Source organism: Carya illinoinensis, chromosome 11, assembly GCF_018687715.1.
Source record: "Carya illinoinensis cultivar Pawnee chromosome 11, C.illinoinensisPawnee_v1, whole genome shotgun sequence".
Lineage (NCBI taxonomy): Eukaryota > Viridiplantae > Streptophyta > Magnoliopsida > Fagales > Juglandaceae > Carya > Carya illinoinensis.
This window is the reverse complement of record NC_056762.1, coordinates 11,454,319-11,471,277: the sequence shown is the minus strand read 5'-3', so window position 1 is coordinate 11,471,277 and position 16,959 is coordinate 11,454,319. Positions and strand designations below refer to the sequence as shown.

At 38.7% G+C, this 16,959-nt stretch overlaps 1 protein-coding gene across 1 annotated transcript; it reads left to right on the top strand.

Moving 5' to 3' along the window:
- The first annotated feature begins 15,256 nt into the window (after nt 1-15,256).
- LOC122282973 (ethylene-responsive transcription factor 5-like) lies at nt 15,257-16,404 on the top strand. Its single transcript, XM_043095071.1, has one exon. The coding sequence runs from the start codon at nt 15,375-15,377 to the stop codon at nt 16,311-16,313; it is 939 nt and encodes a 312-aa protein (XP_042951005.1). The 5' UTR covers nt 15,257-15,374; the 3' UTR covers nt 16,314-16,404.
- The last annotated feature ends 555 nt before the right edge of the window (nt 16,405-16,959 follow it).

Here is a 16,959-nt window from a genome sequence, read left to right as displayed (position 1 = left end):
GGATTAGTTTTTAGATTTCGGAGGTGAGGATTGGACCTCATTTCTTTTCCCTCATTTTTTCTTTTTCTTTTCTCTTTTTTCTTTTTTCTTTTCCTTTTCTTTTTCTTTTCCTTCTTTTCATTTTTTCTTCTTTTTCCTTCTTCTTTCCTCTCCCCTCTCTCGTGCTGCAGCTCTCTCTTCTCTCTTCCCATCGCCGATAGGTCCTCAGCCCAGAACCACCACCGCCGACCGACGTGGCCGACACAGCCACCACCTTTCAACTCCCCTCCGGCCGGCGCACCACCCCACCAATTTCCACCTCCGGCCACCATCTTTTCACCACTTCATCCTCTACCTCTTGCTGTCCTAACCCACCCATTTCCGGCCCCAATCCATTGCCAGAGCAGCTCCTACGAGCTCAACTCCGATCAGCCCCTTTTTGCACTTCCACCGCCATTTCCACCGCCACCTACGGCCAAAGCTCGCTTCTATTAGGTTCATAAACATCTCTAGACCATTCCCTATCAATTTCGTGCCTTGGTTTATCTTCGTTCAAAAGTGGGTAATTTATAACCCACGACCACAATGTAAAATACACTGTTACGTTGCTTTTTGTCCGCCGTTTAAAACGTCGTAAGCTTTCAAAAAATACCTTATAGCGCTGTAAGTATTTTCCAAACTCTAATTTTAGATTTAAATATATTATGCTCTTACAATAATTATTTGACTACTGGTTGGTTGATTCCGGACTGAGTCCGAGGAGTTCGGGGGTCGGATGGATTGAGGACGAAGTTACTTGGATTGTTGATTTGTGATTGGTTGGTTGTTTTGTGTCTTGATGTTGCATTTACATGGTGCATGCACGTGCATTTTATTTAATTGAGAAAATTCATGTTTTATTGGCGTAAATGGATTTTAGGGTGCGTGTGTATCACGACCCTAAGCCGAGATGGGGTATTATCTCGGTGGAGCTCCTCTGGTTATTCGGGAGTGTAATATACTGAGTGACGTCCCCTGAGTTGTCGCTGGGCAACAATGGGAGCGGGCAGGATGGTAACGCAGCTAACGCTCTTGTACCAACTTCGTGGCCCTTTGCTGGCTAGGGTTAGAGGATGCTTGGCTACGAACGCGTGGGGCGCGGAATTGGGCATTGATCGTTTAGGTGTCACACGCGTGGTCGTTACCCGCGGTGTGTCACATGAGCCAGGGTGTGTGGATGACCCCTAGGGGAGGTTATGATGAATTCGGATTAATTGGATATTGTTATGAGTTGGATTTGGGCCAAATGAGACTTTTGGCGTGCGTGGAAAAATATGTGGTTTTTGTAGGACATGTGCATTGGCATCCTCTCATGCATATTGTTTGAGTTTTAATATGTTTTTATCTAGTGGCGTTTGGATCTTACTTAGCTGTGGTACCATTTTTGGTACCGTAGATTTTGATGCAGAGATCTAGGAGGAGGAGGAGGTTGAGCCCGAGGATGTGGCTCCGCCAGAGTACTGAGTTGGAGTTATGCTTTGAAGATGGTTTAAAAACAATATCTATGGTTTGTAATATTTTATTATGTATGATTTGAACCGCTTTGTATTAAACTATAAAAATTCTGGTACCTAGTTTATGACTTTGCTATCCGCTGCTTGTTTCTTCATGCAAATTTGTTGCTTATACACACACTTGGCACTCGTCGATAGGGTGGTGACCCGTGATGTCATCATCCGGACGTTTCGATTTTCCCGTGTCTGTACGTGGGATTTGGGGGCGTCTCAATACCCATATATATAGGAGTATAAAAGCGGTCTTCGCTGTCATAATTGACGGATAAAGACGGTCAATTATAACGGTTACGGGCGGTCATAATTGACGGATGAGAACGGTCAATTATGACGACTACAAGCGGTCAATTATGATGACTACGGGCCATCATAATTGGTAGTTAAGTACGGTCAATTATGACGGCTAAAGGTGATCATACAAGTTGGTTTATAACAATGAAATGATAAACTAGCTGATGATTTACCTAATCAATGTGATATGAGCACGTTATATTAGTCTGCTGTTTGAGGGTTATGTGCTCTTAATAAAAAGCTAACGATTTACTTTAGTTATGTAAGGCTATCCATCCAAATCTGGGTATCTGAGAATATCAGGATGCACATTCGTTGATACCCCAAACCACTCTTTTCGTGCTATGCAAGCTTAAATTACAACAACCACTTGTTTCTTACAGTGCATGCCTAAATTACAACAACTAAAACTTTGGTAAGGAAAATGCTACTATGTCTTCTAATTTATATCTAGGCCTACAACCTGACCAATCCGATCTGTGGCTAGACTCAGACCCAGCCCAAGACCAACCTGACACCCATGATAGCACAAATCGACCCGGGTTGAGTCAACTCTTTTTTATTTTTATTTTTATTTTTCAATGACATTTTCTAAAATTATCCCTTCAAGGTTGTAACCCTGTAAGAACACGCTAGAAACTTGGAGCTTGTAACCTTCAGTGCTTCATGCCCAAAACATCTATGTTCTTCAGCATTTGTCCACTGAAGTGAAACTTCCTCACCCATACAATCAAATCGCCAACAATGAAACATTGAGCAAATCTCAAGCTTCAATTTCATTGTCTCTTTATGAAATCTAACACATTCAAAAAAACCTGAGAGTCAACAACCACACAAGTATGGTCTTCCTTTCTGCAACCACACCAGTTGAAAATCCACACAAACTTGGTGTGATACCCAAAGGATTGTAAGAACACACACACACAAAGAATTTAATAAAGGAATGAAAAATGGGGGGTTGGATCAGATCTATTTAGTCACCAAGAAATTAGAGTATGGATGGCAGTGGCCCACGAGCAATCTACCGGCCAAAAACCCCAGCTCCTTGAACCTTCCAGCCTCCACTCCCAACCCTTTAGACAGTAACTCACCTCAGCCACCTTTGTTGCATGCGATTCCCATGCGAGTACCTCTTCCTTCTCTTTTGCTCGTTCTTTCTCTTGCGACAACCACACCAGGAGGGAGTCATGCCAGGTGGCTACCTTGGCTTAGCATAAGTCGTCGTTGGTCGCAGTGAAGTTGGGGGCCCCCGGGGGGGGGGGGGGGGAAGGTGGCAATGGCAACGAAGAGAAGTGAGGAAGGGAGAAAGAAGGGGGGGTAGCTATCTAGGGTTTCAAATTTGGTTGGGTTTCAGATGCAGGTTGCCTAATATAAAGCGGGTTGTACGGGTTGAGCCCGGGTATTAATTTAAACTAGCCTTTTTGATGCTAGTCAAGTTAGTTTCGTGGGTGGGTCAGTTCAAGTGGTTTCCTGCAAAGGCCTATTTATATCTCTCATTATGTCTCTTGGTATTGCACCACACTGGGATGTCATGTGGCTTATTAAAAAAAAATTAAAATATAAACATAAAATGGTAGACGGAATCTAAAATTATAATCTTCATTTTTTTTGTATTTTCATAAGCCATTTCATTTTAAATAGATAATTTTTTTAATAAGCATCTGGTATGAATTAAGGGCATTAGCAATGTAAAGCCCCCTCACAATAGTCCAAACTTCTCTCTTGCAAAAGGAAGCATTGATTGTGGTTTCTTGTCTTACAACTCACATGCACATAACTGTAGGCTTTCTTTTGAGTGTAGCCTCATTTTTTCAATACCTCTCTCTCTCTCTCTCTCTCTAAAATTTTCACAAGAACAAGCAACCGAAATTGCTATAGTTTTTTTTTTCTCTCTCTCTCAAAGGTGTGAAACTATACTCCCAAGACTGAGAATGACCATGTTAAAATGGTGAAGAGAGGGATGACTAATACAAAACGATGGACTCCATTTTTAAAAAAAAAATAAAAAATAAAAAAGATGGTTGGTATTGGGGTACACGGTTTGGGCAATTATCCATCTGTATTCACCAAGGTAACAGGGTTCCGGATTGGAGCAACAAAAAATTCAGTCCAGATCTAGGTCCTAGATTTCTGTATTGTGGGCGTGTTACTTTGGTCTAAGATTTAAAAAGATAATAGGCGTGTATTTGCTTGGTTTGGTGTCATATAAGGGATGGGTACCGATGTGAAGTTGTTATCTTTGAACATGGAGACTTCTACACAAATGAGGTACCATACCATAACAAGCTAAGCCCCAGATCTAGGGTTTTTTTTTGCTTGTCTACGTCGAAGATGAAAGTGTCGAATGAGGGATTGTGCTCTAGTTCATGGTACTTGGAGGAGTTCACTTCAATTGAAGTTGCTGACAAATGGACTAGGCCGAGATGATGTTGGACTCAAGTGCTCTACGAGTGGGCCTTTTTTTAATTAGCTTAACTTACTTATTTAAAGTGTTAATGTGTGTGGGCCGAGAGTATGTTCCTTGGGCCAGTTATCTTATCTCTTTTACATTTCAATATGTTATGGACTAGCTTCCAGCTTTTTGTTATGGCCTAAGGCTGTTAGTTGTTTACGTTAGAGGTTTGCAGCATATACGCTGGGTAGTGTCCATTGGTGAATCATTCTGAATGCCATAATAATTTTCTTGTCTTTTTTTTTTTTTTTTTTTTTTTTTTTTTTTTTTTTTTTTTTTTTTATCTCCATCTCTATTTTAGTCTTCTTGGAGGACCGCCCCTCAAAGAAAGCCACCCTAGTTTCTTTTATAAGAATATCTTGTGTGTTATAATAGTGGTATTAGAGAGACATTGACTCGTGTTAACTAAGCTTACTTATTACAAACCATGGTAGAAGGTACTAGGCTTACACAGTTTCAAGATGGGCTTATTACCTAAAGAAAACCACTAGCTCATAATACAAAACTCTAAAAACATAAATGCTTGCCCTAAAAAGACAAACCAATGCACAAGTCCAACAACTGTCAGTGATAACAGGAGAGTTACAAAGGAGAAATCAAAATCAAAGTCTTGAAGGGTCATAATCTGATGTCAATCCCACAAATGAAGAAAATATCCCAAGGCATGGTGGTAAGGTGCAGGCAAGAACAATTCGAGTAGAATTCCCAACCTTCCATGGTGAGGACCCCGCTAGCTAGATCTACAAGGTACACCAATTTTTTTCTTTTCACAATACCCTACCACAACACAAAATAAAGTTAGCATCCTTTCACATGGAGGTAGAGCCCTAACTTGGTTTCAAGACTTGGAGGAGTCTGAACAAATGGCTGATTGGGATTCTTTCACAAGGGCTTTATTGGTCAGATATGGGCCAAATGCTTATGAAAACCCCATGGAGTCTCTTACTAGGTTGAGGCAGAGTGGAATTGTAGAGAAGTAAAAAGATAAGTTTAAGTCCTTGTCTAATAGATTGAGAAGTTTGTCAGACCAATATAAGCTTAGTTGCTTCCTTGGTGGGTTGCGTGATGATATTAGACTACCTGTTAGAATTTTTAATCCTCCAAGCATGACTACTGCCTATAGTCTAGCTTAAATACAAGAAGAAAATATGTATCTCTCCAAGAAACACAACAGATCTGGCCTTGTATACTCAAAAAGCCTAGCCTACCCATGAGTGAACCTAGCAAAACCTTCCCTAAACCAAACCTATTGATCCAAAAGATAAACCAAACCCAGATGGAATACCATATAAACCTAGAAATATCCCTTCATGCCTTAACTGGATCTCAAAATCCAAAAACCATGAGATTTATGGGAAAGATTGGGGCTCATTGGGTCACAATCGTAATAGACCCTAGATCCACTCATAATTTTCTGGACCCAGTAGTGTTGGATAAGGTGAAATTGCGCATTAATTTTGCTGAAAGAAGTGAAAGTTGCTAGTGGGGAGGCAATCCCGAGTGAAGGAAAGTGTAAAAAGGTGCGAGTTATAATTCAGGGTACCACCTTCACAATGGAGGTACATGTGTTGGTATTAGCAGGATGTGATATGGTTATTAGAATCTAACAGCTCCAAGAGTTGGGGACTGTGTTGTAGGTTTTGCAAAAGCTAACTATGAATTTTTCTGTTAATAGAAAAACATTGCAATTACAAGAACTAGCAACGAGTAAGTTCATTGAGTAGGGCTCTTTGAGCTAGTGCAACAAATTGGAAAAAAATGGGGGTAATCCTTGAGAGTGAGGCTAGGGTGATTAAGGAAGGAAACTGTGAAGCACCAGCAACCATCCAAAACCCACTCAAAAAGTATACTGAAGTGTTTGAAGAACCCAAAGGCTTGCCCCCCACCCGAACCCATGACCATGCCATCAACTAATCCCAAACACCAAACCTATTTCAATGGGACCTTACCGTTGTCCCTATTTCTAAAAAGATGAGATCGAAAGGATGGTATAGGATATATTGGCCTAGAGGATAATAAGACCCACTCAAAGCCCTTATTCCTCACCTGTGCTACTGGTTAGGAAGGCGGATGGAGCATGGAGGTTATGTGCAGACTATCGTGGCCTTAATGGAATCACTATTATGGACAAATTCTCAATACCCATAGTGGAGGAGTTAATGGATGAGTTCCATAGTGCTGAGATTTTTTCTAAGCTGGATTTAAAGTCCAGCTATCACCAAATTCAAGTGAAACCTTCAAACATACACAAAACAACTCTTAGGACCCATGAGAGTCACTACGAATTTTTTGTTATGCCCTTTGAACTAATTGATGCCCTTTCCAACTTTCAAAACTTGATGAATGAGGTGTTCAAAATGGGGTAGTTTATACTAGTATTATTCAATGATATATTGATATACAGTAAAACTAAAATTGAACATCTAAGGCATTTGCAGGTAGGGGTATAAAAATAAAGCGAAAAAATGGCCTAGACTGGACCGAACTAGTTGGTTCAGTCCGGCTTTCAACCGGTTCGGTCTAGAATTGGTTCCTTCAATTTAAAAACCGATCGAATCCAGTCTGGAATCAGTTTTACATTTTCCAACACCGAACCAGACTAGTTCATATATTATATATTTTTTTATTAATTTTTAATATTATATATAATATATTTTATATTTTATATTATATATAATTTTTTATATATAATTATGTATGAAATAATATATTATAATTTATAACATAACATTTTAAGTTTAAACATGAAGATTTATTTGATCATACGTTTTAAATATAAAATATATATTAAATACATTTTATTGCCTAATAAATTATCAATATATTTCTTCTGATAGATACATTAGTAATACTAATATACTTAATATATTAAAACCAGAAAACCAGATCGAACCAAACCAAAAATACTGGTTTAAGGGGGTAACCGGTGCGTAATCGGTTTTAAAAAATATAAAATCGGTGTTTCCAGTTTGGTCCTGGATTTTGTTCAAAACTGGACCAAATTTGACCGATTACACTCCTATTTGTAGGTGACTCTCGAAACCCTAAGGGATCATAAGTTGTATGCTAAACTCTAAATGCAGGTTTGGTTGCAAGGAAATAGATTTTTTGGTGCACTTAATTTATGCACAAGGAGTTAAGGTAGATCCTGAAAAATTACAAGCTATGGAAGACTGGCCCCTCCCTAGATCTATCAAGGCATTAAGAGGATTTTTTAGGCTAACCAGGTATTATAGAAGATTCATTAAGGCGTATGGGGAGATTGTTGGTCCATTAACCAGAATGTTAAGAAATGACAATTTTCAATGGAGTGAGAAAGCAAAAGTGGCATTTTTCAAGCTGAAGGAGGCTATCACTTGCCCATGGATATGGCCCTACTAGATTTTGTATCAACCTTTACGATTGAGTTTGACGCCTTGTCTACCACCATCGGGTCAGTTTTAATGCAACATGAGAGACCCATAGCATATTTTAGCCAAGCTCTCAAGGGGAGGACCCTACTGTTGTCTATCTATGAGAATGAGCTCTTTGCTCTAGTGTTCGTAGTAGCAAAATAGAGACCATACCTTTTGGGTGGAACTTTTAAGGTCAAGACCGACCGACACTAAACATCTACTTGACCAAATAATGGGAACCTAATGAGTAGAAGTGGGTTTCTATATTGACAGGCTACGACTTTGTGGTGCAATACAAGAAGGGAGATAAGAATCGAGCTGCTAATGCAATGTCTCGAAAAGACCAGAAGAAGGAAGAGACTTTGATGTTGATCTCATTCTTAACTATTGACTGGCTGGGCGACCTAAAGGTTGCCTATGCTACTAACCCTAAGGAACAATATCTAGTATCCCTCTTTAATGAAAACAATTTGGGACTTGATTACATATTTTTCAAAGTGCAAAGTTTAAAACTAGGTTGCTAGAGTTGGGCCATAGCAACCTGTGTCGGGGTCACTTAGGGTTTGATAAAACCATATAAAGGCTGAGGGGGGATTTTTATTGAACAGGTCTCAAAAGTGATGTTAAACAGTTTATTAGAGGTTGTGACCTCTGTCAAAGGGTTAAATCTTTTAACTCCCTTCCAAGTGGGCTACTACAGCCACTCCTTATTCTCACACAACCATGGACCCATACAACAATAAACTTTGTGGAGAGCCTTCCTAATTCTAAAGGGTTTAATAGCTTTGAGTGGTAGTTGACCGACTCACAAAATATAGTCATGTCCCTCAATCACACTTACACAGCTACAGACATAGCCAACTTGTTCCTCAAACATATTTTCAAAATTACTTAGTTTTCCCCTCTCTATAGTCTCAGATAGGGACAAAACCTTTACAAGTACTTTTTGGCAAGAACTATTCAACTTATAAGGAGTCCATATGTCATTGAGTACTGCCTATCACTCCCAAACTGACGAGCAGACAAATGCTGTAAACAAAACACTTCAAAAGTTCCTACAAATAAGATATCCACGTAAACTAGACTAAAAAAGGAACAACTTATATGAAGGAGACTTTATGATAAAATACTTACAAAATCTTCGAAATGGGCGTGCAAAAGAACTTCTAAAAGCTGTCCGAGAGAGAGTGTTTGATATTCTTTTAATGGAAAGTGTAAATGAAGATAATTTCGTGGGGAGGGGTGGCTGGAGATACTTATGGATGAGATATGAAAGAGATGAGGCTGGAGTGAGAGTTAAGTGTAGGACTCTCTTATCCGAAGTGAGAGTTAAGTGTAGGACTCTCTTACCCAGAGTGAGAGTGGAGTGTAGGACTCTCTTACCTAATAATATCTACAAAAATCAACTCAAGATATTTTTACCCAATAATATCCACGAAATTAGCTTAAAATATTTTTATTCAATAATATACAGAAAATTAGCTTAAGATATTTTTATCCAATAATATCTACAGTTTTGAACAGACGTTTCACCTGAAATTATGAAAAAGTGTTATTACACCATAAGACCTTAAATAACCCTCCGAGTCTAATGGCACAAATCATAATACATTTTGACACTTCTGATTATCTCCAATAATCAAAAACACACTTCTGATACCATAGTAAATAATAACACTAACTATGTAGTTAGACAAAAACCTATATGATTAATGGATTCGTGAAAGCTTATAGAGTCTTCACGAGTTTCCTAAAGTCAATAGAAATTCCACAATTGAATTTCTAGCGGACTGTTACACAAACCATTCCTACAACAAGGTTGTAGTACCCATCCATAAAATCAGTCAAAACCAAATGAAACTAAGAAGGGAAAAGGCTTGTGTTATCATTGTGATTCTAAATGGCACGCTGACCATCGGTGTAATAGCCCTAAGTTATATTTAATTGCGGAAGTGGAAGAGTCTTGTGAGGCGTCATTGGAAGATACTGGCTAGTTTGTTGATCAGTTAGAGGGAAAAGACACGTGTAAAGAGGAAAAGGCCTTACAAAAGACCCTTGAAATTTATCTTTGGCTCTATGAACCTTAAGACTATGAGAGTAAAGGGCAAGATTGGTAATCAATGGGTTGTAATCCTTAATTCAGGAAGCACACATAACTTCCTGGATCTAGCAGTATTGTCTCGGGTTCACATTCCTCTAGTGGAAGAGGATAAAATTAGGGTCAAAGTAGCCAATGAGGAGATGGTGGACAGTGAGGGCAAAGTGACTAGAGTGAATATTTCCATTCAAGAATCATGGTTTTTAGTGGATATGTATGTTCTTTTGTTAGCTGGATGTGATGTGGTGCTTGGAGTTCATTGGTTGCAGGGGTTTGGACCAATCTTATGGAACTGTAAAGAATTAACCATGCAATTTACTTCTTAGCAAGCTGCTGTTAAGCTAAAAGGGCTTACTGGTAACACTTGGATTGAAGAATGTCCCATTCACAGATGTAGCCAAATGATAAGCAAAAGGGTGTACTCTTGCATTTCATTGAAAATACAGCCAAACACCAACCCAGCCCGATTCTAGAAGATGTCTAGAAAATCCTCAACAACTACCCTGATATTTTTGCGCCCCCAAAAGGCTTACCCTCAACCTGTTCTCATGACCATGCCATCAATTTACAGCCTGGAATCAACACCATTTATGTCCATCCCTACCAATATCCTCATTTTCAAAAGGATGAGATTGAGAGGATTGTTATGGAGTCGCTAGATCCTAGGGTTATTAGGTCCAGTCAAAGTCCTTATTCCTCACCTGTTTTGTTGGTAAAGAAGGCAGATGGAACGTGGTATTTATGTGTCCATTATAGGGCACTAAGCAGTGCCATGATTAAGAATAAATATCCTATACCGGTAGTGGAGGAGTCTTTGGATGAACTACAAGGTGCTAAGGTGTTTTCAAACTTTGACTCGAGGTCGAGCTACCATCATATATGGGTGAAACCCGAGGACATCCCAAAGACTACCTTCCAGACACATGAAAGGCATTATGAGTTTTTAGTTATTCTATTTGACCTAACTAACGCTCCCTTAACCTTCCAAAGCTTGATAAATCAGGTTTTTAAACCGTATCTCAAAAAGTTCATTTTAGTTTTCTTTTTATGATATTTTAGTTTATAGTCCAGATGCAACAACTCATTTGAACCATTTAAGGATTACATTTGATACTTTGAGGCAGCACCAATTGTTTGCTAAAATGAGCAAATGTTGCTTGGGCTCGGAGGAGGTGTTGTACTTGGGCCACCTCATTTCTAGAAAGGGTGTACGAGCTGATCCTGAGAAACTGAAGGCGATGTTAGATTGGCCTAACCCACGGTCAATGAAGGATTTGAGATGGTTTTTGGGCCTCACTAGGTACTATCAAAGATTTATACAAGGGTACAAGGCTATTACTGCCAGGTTGATAGATTTCTTAAGGAAAGAATGGGCTTTATGTTGACTAGTGAAGCACAAGCTACCTTTGACAGCTTGAAAACTGCCATAACCCAATCCCCTGTCTTGACGTTACCAGATTTTAACTCACCATTTGTAATTGAATGTAATGCCTCGGGGGAGGCCATTGGTGTTGTTTCGATGCAAGAAAGGAAGCCGTTAGCCTTTTTCAGCAAGGCTTTAAAGGGTCGGACTATGAATATATCGACTTATGAAAAGGAACTTTTTATACTAGCTAGTTTCAACAGTGCAAAAGTGGCAATCTTATTTGTTGGGCCAGGCTTTTGTGATCAAAACCAACCACCAAAGCCTTAAATTTTTGTTGGATTAGAGGATAGGAACCACTATGCAACAAAAGTGGATTTCTAAATTGTTGGGATACGATTTTGTGATCGAGTTTAAAAGGAGAAGGGAGAATGTTGTAGCAAATGCCTTGTCTAGGTAGAGGGAACTTAATACAGCAACCTTATATGTGATATTGTTACCTAGTTGGGATTGGGTTAATAAAATTAAGGCTTTGTATGATGGGGACCCAATAGTGCAGGAATTATGGAAGAAGTATCACTCTAGTAACTTAAATAGCCCCTATACAGTGAATGATGGACTACTTCTCTACAAAACAGAATGTATATCCCAGCTAATCAGGGCCTAATTCAGAAGATATTGGAGTTATTTCATAGCAGTCCTATGGGTGGACATATGGGTTTTGGCAAAACCCTACATAGGCTTAAAAGGGATTTCTTTTAGCCTGACCAAAAAGCTAATGTGAAGGCTTTTCTAAGGGAGTGTGACACTTGTCAAGTGGTGAAGGTAGACAACTCTCTCCCCAGTGGGCTTTTACAACCCTTGCCCATTCCCTCATCATGATGGATTTTGTTGAAGTGTTGCCTAGCTATGGGAAATTTAATGCTTTATGGGTGGTAGTGGACAGCCTTACGAAATATGCCCACTTTGTACCTATTTGTCATCCCTACACTACTAAGATGGTGGCTCAGCTCTTTTTGAAACATGTGTTTAAATTACATGGAATGCCACATTCCATTATTTCTGACCAAGACCCCACTTTCACAAGCAGGTTTTGGAATGAGTTATTTTCCTCACAGGGGTTCAAGTGGCCTTTAGTACTGCTTACCACCCCCAAACAAATGGGCAAATAGAGGCATGTAATAAGTGGGTAGAAAATTACCTAAGGTGTTATGTGGGTGAAAGGCCAAAGGATTGGGCTCAGTGGATAGAATTGGCAGAGTAGTGTCATAATTCAAGTATGCATGCATCCATAAAGATAACCCTATTTGAGGCATTATACGGGTACAACCAACCTAAACTAAGCAATTATATCTCAGGCATAGCAAGGTTGGAAGAAGTAGAGATTACCTTGAGAAGCTGTGAGCAATTGTGGAGTCTGTTGAAGAAGAGCATAGTTAAGGCCCAAGAAAGGATGAGAAAGTATGCCAACAACAAGAGAAAAGAACGAAGTTACTAGATCGAGGATTGGGTATTTCTCAAGTTGCAACCCTACCGACAATCATCAATCAGCAGGTGCCAAAGTCTCAAGCTTTCACCCTGGTACCACGGGCCTTACCAAGTGGAGCAAAGGATCGGTGAGGTGGCGTATCTCCTGAAACTTCCAGCCGCAGCACAGATCCACAATGGGTTCCATGTTTCGCAGCTCAAGCCTAAGCTCAGCCAAGGTGTTTTACCACTAACAACGCTGCCCCCTATTGACAATAAAGGAGTCATTAAGGTTGAACCCAAATAAGTATTGCAGAGAAGATTAACAAAAGTCAAGAACAGACCTATAGTTGAGATGTTGATTAGGTGGCAGGGACAGAAGGCAGAGAAGGCTTCATGGGAGCTACACCACCTTCTATGTGAAGATTTTCTCCACCCAGTAGGCAAGATTTTCTAAAAGGGGAGAGAGTTGTGATATGTTACCTAGGAGAAGAGAAACCGAAGGGAACTGAATTGCTAAGATGTCGTGAAGGAGAGTTAGGGTTAAGTGGTGATCGTGGGCTGATGTTCATGGGCTTGGTGATGGGCCACAGAAGAAGAGGGATGAAGAGTGATTTGAGAAGCCAATCATGGGCTAATTAGTACTGGCCCAACTATGTTATTTACTTTTTTTATTATAGTCATAATTGTAAGGACCATGGGTCCATTTAGAGTAAGGACTTTCTAATAATTTACTACTTTCTAGTATATTAGCCTATATGGGAGTAATGCCTTAATCATTTGGAATATTATTCTGTTATTGTTCTTGTGGAGGTGCTTTCTCTCGAAGAAAGTGTGGTTACTTTTATCAGAGAAAATACAATTATCACTGTTCTATCTACTACTTCCATTCCATCTTTCTACTACAATCCGTTACATATCACTCGCCAAGGAACATAGGTCTATGGTTGATTTTCTGATTCTATTTATTTCATCCCCTCTCTCTATGAGTACTACAGTTATTGTAATCAAGTTTTTGTAATTGGATATCCCATCCATTCCTCTTGTATCTCTAGTTTTAATTTAATGCATCTTTAATTAAAAAGATTAATGCTAATATCTTTATCGATGATGCAAAGTAAAACTTATTAGTTGTTGAAATATCCTCGTTTGGTTATACAATTCAGATGAGATAAGATGAGATATTTTGTTAAAAATTGAATAAAATATTGTTATAATATAATTTTTTTATATTAGTTTTGTTTTGAGATTTGAAAAAACCGAATTGTTTATTATATTTTATATAAAAATTTAAAAAAATTATAATAATTATATAATATGAGATGAGATAATTTAATTTTGTATAACCAAACCAGTCTTAAACCGAAAGGGTAATGATTAATTGATGATGCAGAGTACAATTAAAAGTGATGATGATAAAGTAGGTGCAAAGTGACCACACACACACACATACATATATATATATATGGATAGCACTACGGCTACCGCTGATAGCTATGGCTAGTTATAGTATATGTTTTTATTTTTGGCCTTTTTTTTTACATGTATTTTTTTAATGTTTTTAAATATTTTTTTAAAAAATCACAATAGTATTCAAAAAAACACCTACTTAATTATTAATCAAAAGCCCCCACCCGCCAACAAAAAATAGGCCAACCGTAGCCCCCAACAGGAGCTACCAGTGGTGGCCTAAGCATTTCCCATATATATGTAGTTTGCATTCCATTAAAAAAAAAATAACAACTTAATGCTGAAAGTATAACTTGGTTTTTTATTTTTATTCATATTAGCGATGGAAATGAAAAAGATAAAAATATTCAACTTGGAGCAATCCTATAATTGTGTTCAACTTATTACAAAATATTATATTTTTCAATTTATAATTAAAGAAAATAGACCAAGTCTTGTAATTTATGAATCGTTTTCAGTAACAAGCACTTTTCAAGACCTTCTTAAATAAAGTAAAAAGTTGACCGTTAAGTTTAAAAAAAAAATAATAAAAAACTAATCAATTAACATAATATGTTATATTTATATTACAATAAAAAATAATTATAATTATAATGTTATGCAGTATAGTTAATTTTAAGAGTAATAATTCATTATTCTTTAGATATTCAAACATTTTTCAAGAAAAAAGTATAGAAAAATATTTTAATTACAAATAAATTATATAAAAATAAATTTATAAATTAACGTGATTTAATCTGACAGGTCAGATTATAAAATTATTTTTATTATATATTAAGTCTAACAGATCATATAAAATCACATTAATTTATAAATAAGTAATATTAAATATAATCATAAATTGTGTAATCATTATACATATACTTCTTTTAAAAATCTGTAAAGTATATTATTAAAAAATTAATTTTTTATATAAATCACTTTTTTTTTTTAAATGTGTGGGCGACGCCTTTTAAAATGTGATCGATTGGGCATTGATGACTCTGAACAAATGTCATCCGACGGTGTAAAAGCATAAAAGTGAGGAGCACATACTCGTGAGTTCTTAGAAAGCAAAAGGATTCCATGTAGGGTATGGTTCCAGGTTGCCACCAGGAAGCTGTGTGAAACCGAAGTCACTCTTCCTAGTTCCTTCCTTTGTACATTCCCCCATTCCTCTCCTCTTTCTATATATATCCCTTACACTGCCTCTTCCACTCTCAACTCTCAAATCTTTCCAAAATTAAAACACTTTCCTCAAAGCTCTTCCCTAGCTTTCTCTGTTGTAAGCGATTCTTGTTCTTCCAGAAGATCTGTAGCTCTATCCATGGCGATCTCTTACGAAGATGTTTCTTCTGCTCTTCAGTTCATCAAGCTTCACTTGCTTGGTGAGGTATACCCCGTGCCTCTGCCCTGCCTATCTAATTCAGACATTGAGATTTCGTCCCTTGAATCTTGTTCTCAAACTTCGGGTTCCATTCCAGTCTCCGACTTTTCCAGCTACAACGACCTCTTCGAGTTTCCGAAAATTATGGACCTCACTGCGCCTATATCCCTCGATTCGAACAATGATTTCTTCGAATTCGAATCCAAGCCCAATTCCCAAACTTCGACCTCCTACTCCCAATCAATCGGCAATTGCTTCGCATTCGAACCGAGACCGCAAATGAACAGGACGAAACCTGCTCTGACGATCTCGCTCCCGAGCAAAAGCACCACCAAGTTGCTCCAATTCGGCGATCACAATCACCAGCCGGATCCATCATCAGTCCCATCTGTAGAGCAAAACGCGAGTTTCGAAGGGAAAAAGCACTACAGAGGAGTCCGACAAAGGCCTTGGGGCAAGTACGCAGCCGAGATCCGAGACCCTAACCGGCGCGGCTCTCGTGTATGGCTCGGGACCTTCGACACGGGTATAGAAGCCGCAAAGGCCTACGACCAAGCTGCGTTCAAACTCCGCGGCTCGAAAGCCATACTCAACTTCCCACTCGAAGCTGGGAAGTCGGAGACAATTAAAAAGGTCGACGGGAGAAAACGATATCGCGAGGTGGAGGAGGAGGAGGAGGAGGTAGTTGTCCTTAAGAAGGAGAGGTCGATGGAAACGGAGGACACTGCCAGTACTTCTTGCTCGAGGCATATCCCATTGACGCCGTCAAATTGGACGGCGGTATTGGACGGTGATCTTGAAGGGATTTTTAACGTTCCGCCGCTGTCGCCGTTATCCCCTCACCCACCATTCGGTTATTCACAGCTTATGGTCATATGATCAGTACTTATTTGATTACAGAATTCTGTGTATAATGTATATATGCTAAGGTTTTTGAAAAGGAGAAGATTGATAATTATTTGATGGACAACATAATTTGCTGATTGATCTTCAAATTAAGTTACTCCTCCAGCAATATATATAATTAATTGATGATAAGATGTCAAATTAAGTTACCTGCATTTCACTAATTCAGAAAAGTTGCAATTAGAAGATCCAAGGCTATCATGCCTATTTCTCCCTCGGGCCTCAGTTAATATTTTTTTTTTTTATTTGAAATAGACTTCAATTCAATTCCTGAATGAAGAAAGTTACAGCTGTGACCAATAAGTCCGGGTACCAACCCTGATTACAAGCCAACTACTCATCTGTTTTAAGCTCTTTCGCACACAATAAGGGTCAGACACTGTCTAAAAACACTTTAGAAACTCTCTGAAGACACAGCCCTTTTGAGATGCAAGACTCTGTATAAAGAGAGATGTCCATCTCGACTTGTCTATGAGACACCAATCCATACCACTCTCACCCTCTAAAAGAGGGAAATGACTCACTACCCTACTCCTCCAAAAGAGAAAAGTGACTCACTACCCTACTCCTCTAAAAGAGGAAAGGGACTCACTACCCTACTCCTCCAAAAGAGGAAAGG